We start from the raw sequence: 6369 nt of genomic DNA, 5'->3' as shown, positions 1-6369 counted from the left end.
AGCTGGGGGAGAGCAAATTCTGAGGGAAACATTTCAGTGCAAAACCCTATAAATAACAAAAATACATAAATTAATAACTCTCTAACTAATAATTTACCAGTATTATGTAACAGTTTCCCAGGGATTCCTAATCCTCTGCCTACCTATTGAGCCTAATATCATAGCTATCATTGTCTAGCACCAACAATTTTTTTTAAAGAAGCCCACTATATATCAGGCATCCATAAACACCAAAGTTGGTGGATTAAAAGATGTGGACCTAATCCACAGATTTATCATTTAACACATACTGCATGCCCATATTTCTTATGGCAAAACTTTATAAAACCTGAGATATCATAGATAGATTAAATTTTCCAGTTTGGATAAATAGTTTACATTCTTGGCTATAAGTTAATAAGAGTTCCCCTTATTTTGGTAACACTAAAATTAAGTAAAATTACCAGATTTACCAATATAATACTTAGGGGAGTGCTTGAAAGGTTATCTAAATCAGCTAAATGATCAGCATTACTGAATCGTGTAAACAAACACTTTTCGAAGACTGTCTCGGCTTTATTATAAAGAGAACCTTCACTAATGCATTTAAAGAAAAAGAAGGAACTCATAGTCCGTTAATATCTTACATCAAACGCACATCCACTATTAGCTTTACAAAAACAATAAACATTCTTGATGCCGCTTATGCTCGCCTTTGGGCTAGAAAATCGTTACAAATTTTCAGCACGTAAAACTTCAAACTGGAGTCAGGAATATACACATTATGGCACTAATGCTGACCACAACACCTCCTGTAAAAGAAAAACATACAGAATCCAAAAGATATCCCGAAACCCCGAGAAAATACCTTGAAACACTGCGAGGACGAGCGTCAGCTCTTTCCCCATTTTGGCCAATGTTTACACTGACTCTCGGTCGCTTAGACTCCAGTGCAGACCGGGCCTTGGCGTCGCTCTTTGTGCAATTTCTCCCTTACTTACATGGGAAGGGTTATTGGAGTGCCTTATCAGAACCAGAATTAATCCATATCTACACTTATTTATTTAAAATGAGCGTGATATTGTTTGTTGGTAGGGTATTAGTTGTTCCTCTTTTGCGTGTATGTTAGCTTTGGACTGCGCAAGGCGCTGCGTCCCCGTCTCCCGCCCAGAGACACCTGAGTGTCGGCCCCTTTGACAGGCGGCGGCGACCCTGCATGATTTAGAATGAGGAATGCGCTCTTGCATGATTGTATGACTAGCTGAGAGCGCTGAGAATCTGTAGGTAACACATCATAAACAAAAGCCAGAATTGCCATCAGAATTTCAGGAATGCCAATATAACTTTGCATCTTGGATATTAGAAAAAGGCAGAGCTAAAAAAAAAAAAAAAAAAAAAAAAAAAAAAAAATCGTATATTGATATGCTTCTTTTTCATGTATTACAAAATAGTCACTTTTTCACGTCTGCCCAAAAGCCACGGCCCTCTTTCAAAGATAAGTTGATATACAATTCATGTTTTTTATTCACACAGTTTGACTACAAATTTAAATGATTTTAGTAATAACATTTTGCAGAGCATATTATAAACGCCAACCCTAGTCTATTTCGGTCAGTGTATCGAATGTTCGAACAGTCGATTCATCGTAAATTATTTTCTAAATATATAATAAAAAAGAATAAGCGAATGAGATCAAGCACGGAGGAGGTAAAATGAGTAAAGTGGCCATTAAGTTACTCTGGTGAAGTATCATTGCTAATAACAGCAAAGCCCAGGATATTTCTATACTTTTCTGTCACTGATATCTGTATGTAATATATGACGATTGCAGGTTGTTGAGATTATTGATATTGGTCCCCTCATTTGAGCATTGTACTCATCAAATTTGTTTATGTAAACAGCAGCTTACTGCTTATTGTGGTTTATGTTTGGCCTCGTTCACTTCTGTTTAATCTATTTTGTTACAGAACAAAAATGAATATCGTGCATCCGAATATTCACTTAATTTCCTTGCATGAATTATATGCAACACCGATAGCAAATGGGATACAATTACTTAAAAAGCTGGTTGCATAGTATATTTTCAATGGAGTCACATAGTAACAGAGGTTAGGATGCATTCTTTGAAACTTTATAAGCACAGTGATAGATGCTGAGGGGCTTATAATGTTTATAACTGAAATTAAACAACTGAACGTTTCACTGATAAGACAAATTAATCACCGAGATTAAATCATTAATTTGGTTTCCTAAAGTCTCTGAAATCGTTTAGGATCGCTGCACTCGCTAATGCTATCAATGGAGTGTGTAAACGTCTAGGCATCTGCGGTTAAAAGGGGATCCAGGTCAGTTTTCTTAAGTGCGGTAATAAGTATGAGTGACTGGCACCACAGGTGGAAGCAGCCACGTTGGTAATGATGCGATCTTATAAAGACCCAAGGGGGGGGGGGGGGCAACAAAACGCTGTCTTGAGCGCTCTTGGTGCTGCTGATCACGAGATCGAAAAGGGGAACAAGTCACCTGATGGGACTCGTTGGATAATGTTTGACTTAGAATATTTGGAAGAACTGCATGCTTAGTGACGAATCTCGTGTCATACACACACTCTGGGACTGCGAACTCCCGCAACACGGACCTTTGTTCAACTCCTAGAGGGCAAACCTGCCCACCAGGTTGTTTCTTCCAGACAGTCCTGGGTAGGGAGTCCTTTGGGGCGGCCTTGTAAGCTATGTCCTGGGCAGTACGATCAAACCTGGCTTCAAGGCGGGCTGCCCCCGGGCACCGACTCGCAAAGAAAGACCCTCGTGGTTAGAACCAAAGGTGGATGCAATGTGCCCTCATCTACGCAGGGCCCTTTGGTTGATTGACGATTTGCTTGCTGCTACTTCTTTCATCAAATACACCCACAAAACCAACGTGATTTATCATCCAAGCTCTTTTTAGAACATCCCTACGTTATTCCCTTACTAGTCACTAATTCTGTTCCTTTCAATTTGAAAGGGACAGGCAGGGGAAGAATGCACGCAAAATTTATTAGAGAGTACAGAGATGAGAATGGTCAGATGGACTGCAGGAAGGCATATGTAGCATCAAAGATAAAGCATGAGAAATATGAATGATACATTTCGGTCATGTTAAGAGAAGAGACGACAGAAAACCTGTTGAGATGGCAATATGGAAGCAAGAGGAAAACGGCGCATTAGGAGACAAAGAAAGGGATGGAGAGATGATATACAATTTAATGATCTGAGGTTATCAAGACACAATGAAAGGCATTACTACCTCCACTTAAAAGGAAAATGGAAAGGATGGTAAGACATGAGGTTCATAAAAGGGCAAGGTTTAGTGACCTGTACTCGTGATCTCTTTCGTCTCACATACCAGAAAAGCCATGTGTTCCTTATCTCACAGTAACTCCACTGTCCTCAGCCGACTCCAACAGGCCTACAGCTATCATGATGACAAAGTGACATTAGAATACGCTAATTCAACCCTTATTGCTCGTGAACGATTCCCATGCTATTATTCTGTTTTCTCTGTGTATAACTATGTGTTGTTTATACTCAAAATGTTCGTTATAAAATACTTATTCTGAATCACTAAGTATGTTATCGCTATCATTGTCGATATTCAAATGCCCTTATGTTTTGTGAATACTCAGCAATATGTGTCTCCTTATCACGAAGCTTTTTCGTCTTGTAAACACCATAACTCTTTTTACATACAACGGTATATAAGGTACCCTTGTTCCTTGACCACCATGTGACCATATGTATAGGACTTTTATGTTCATTCAAATTATTTCATGTTTTCCATTATGAAATGTTCCAAAACGAAGTTTGTTCATAGAAATGTCTGGGCAGTTCAGAGAGACCGCTCGCCACAGCGGGCCGGGCAGGTCGCCCGCTCTTCCCTGGGCGCCCCTGCCTTGCCTGTCCTCTGTATCCCACCTACCACACTCCCGTGAAATAAAACTTAGAAGCAGCAACAACTTTCACTTCACTTCAAGACCACCATTCTAAGAGAGAGAGTGACAGAGAAGATCAAGACCACCTCAGTACATCACACTGGTGGCATAACGCTGGGATAAGCCCACCACAACATTACACAAGGTCTTTATCAGTATACTTATACACACACACACACACACATATATATATATATATATATACTCACATATATACACACATATATATATATTTATATATATGTATATATATATTTATATATATGTATATATATATAAATATATATATATATATATATATATATATATATATATATATATATATATATATATATATATATATATGCATGTGTGTGTGTGTATAAGCACACAAAACACACACACACACACACATATATAAATATAAATGTGTGATAGAAAATAGAAACATACACACACACACACACACACACACACACACACACATATATATATATATATATATATATATATATATATATATATATATTAAGAAACAGCGAGTTGATGAGCGGCCCAGTGTGGGGGTGGAAAGAAGTAGCGCTGCTGAAAGGGCGGAGATGGATGTAGAGGTTGAGGGTGAGCTGCTGTTTTCTGTGTTTGACAGCTTCGATATTCTAACATGAAGTTTTTTAGCTCTCTTTCGAGCAATTCGGCCTTATCTGCAGAAGCCTTCCTCCTGCAACTGTTCAGGGTGTGGCCTCTTGCCTTACAAAAGTCGCAGGGGGCCTTGCTACGGCAGTCCCGCTCGTTGTTTCCTCGCCGTTTGCATCGTGAGGCTCTGGTCTCTTCTGTTGCGCTCTCCTTCCTCCTTGACTCTGCTGACGAGTCTCTCGTCCCGTCTCTGATTTACTGGGAGGCGAAGGCGACTGAGCTCTTTGAGCAGGATTCTTTTTACCGATGGGAGTATGATCCCACCAATCCTGAAGTGCTGGATCTTGCTGAGTTTGTGTGGAAACTCAGCGGAGATCCTGTCAGGCTTTGCAGTTACAGCCTTCGATTTCACTGGAGCAGAGCAGTCTGCAATAAGCTCCTTAGCAGAAAGGATGGTAGCGGGAAGATCAGCCAGAGAGAGGCTGCCGTCCACGAATACCAAGAGCTGCTTGACTAACTTTGATATAGTAGCCTGCTGTGTCTGGATTATCGTTATAGAATCTTCTTGTTTAGTCAATTCGTTTTCAGGAGAGAGAGTGGCTTGATCTGTGTGAACGTCCTCCTCTTCGATGACTATCACACTCTGCGTGATCCCTTGCAGCTCCCTTAGATGCTGCGTCTGCGAGCAGTGGAAAGGCTGCCAGGGATCGTCGCAACTTGGGTGGCAGATGTTGGGACAGTCGGGAGAGCACGATACGACTTCGCTCTTTTTGGTAGATTTTCCACACACGCAGCAGAAATTGGGCGGCGTGTGTCCTCCGATGTCTTCGATCCGCTTAATTTTCTTGTGGGCGTTGGTGGTGGAGGTCCCGGATGTCATCGTGATCGTGGCGGAGAGTTATTCTGGGGCGTGGGGGGCGGGGGCGTAGAGCATGCTCAGGGGGGCCGGACGGTGTTAGTTCACCCATGGGGGTAGTGGGGAAAAGATTAAGAAAAAGACAAAAGAAAATTTATGACACGAGTAATAAGAAATATGAAGTGAAAAGGTGTAGCACGGAGATGGTGGAGTCGCTTGGGTAGAGGAGGGTGGTAGTGGTAGAAGTCTGAACTGGCAGTTTGCTCGTCAAACTAGCGCTTGACAGGTAGTTTGCCAGGTCACCACGGCTGGAGGTAAACACGGTCAGGAATATCGTAATAACGGTTATCAGTGATAGAAGACGATACAAATCCTCTTATGTGTTTCCTGTTGCGTATTTTAAGTATTCTGAACACCTTCCATGGGTATTCATACAAATATATGTCAAGCAACACATTTCGGCAAGGGCTACGGAGATCACAATATCGTATGGTGTAGGAGCTCCAGTGTCGTGTGTGCTCTCTTCCTCTCTCTCTCTCTCTCTCTCTCTCTCTCTCTCTCTCTCTCTCTCTCTCTCTCTCTCTCTCTCTCTCTCTCTCTCTCTCTCTCTCTCACTTTCTCCCTCCCCCCCTTCTCTCTCTCCCTCCCTTCTCCCTCCTCCCTCTCTCTCTCTCTCTCTCTCTCTCTCTCTCTCTCTCTCTCTCTCTCTCTCTCTCTCTCTCTCTCTCTCTCTCTCTCTCTCTCTCTCTCCCCAATCCTTTGCCCGTTGTTGTCGTGGGGGGGCTTAGGAGACGGAGACTGAGACCCAATGATGGGGAACTCCTCAACCTTGGGACTCAGCCATCGACTCAACTAATTTTGCATGGGCTTTTTTCCCACTCATACTTTTCGTTTCAGTCCCATCACCAATCCCTTCTACTATCCACCTCCTAAGGTGTGAGAGCCGGGCTGAAAG

The 6369-nt window shown here is 41.8% G+C and overlaps 1 protein-coding gene across 1 annotated transcript in view; it reads right to left on the bottom strand.

The window, feature by feature from the left end:
• LOC125045576 (centrosomal protein of 120 kDa-like) overlaps positions 1-906 on the bottom strand; it is an 18732-nt gene extending 17826 nt beyond the window's left edge. Inside the window, exon 1 of the mRNA XM_047642913.1 lies at positions 848-906. Within this exon, the coding sequence (XP_047498869.1) occupies positions 848-887 (40 nt within the window). The 5' untranslated portion in view covers positions 888-906. The remainder of the gene's footprint in view (positions 1-847) is intronic.
• Positions 907-6369: the final 5463 nt, after the last annotated feature.

Source organism: Penaeus chinensis, chromosome 37 (assembly GCF_019202785.1).
Source record: "Penaeus chinensis breed Huanghai No. 1 chromosome 37, ASM1920278v2, whole genome shotgun sequence".
NCBI lineage: Eukaryota > Metazoa > Arthropoda > Malacostraca > Decapoda > Penaeidae > Penaeus > Penaeus chinensis.
The sequence above is the reverse complement of the archived record's forward strand: the minus strand, read 5'-3'. Positions and strand labels throughout refer to the sequence as shown.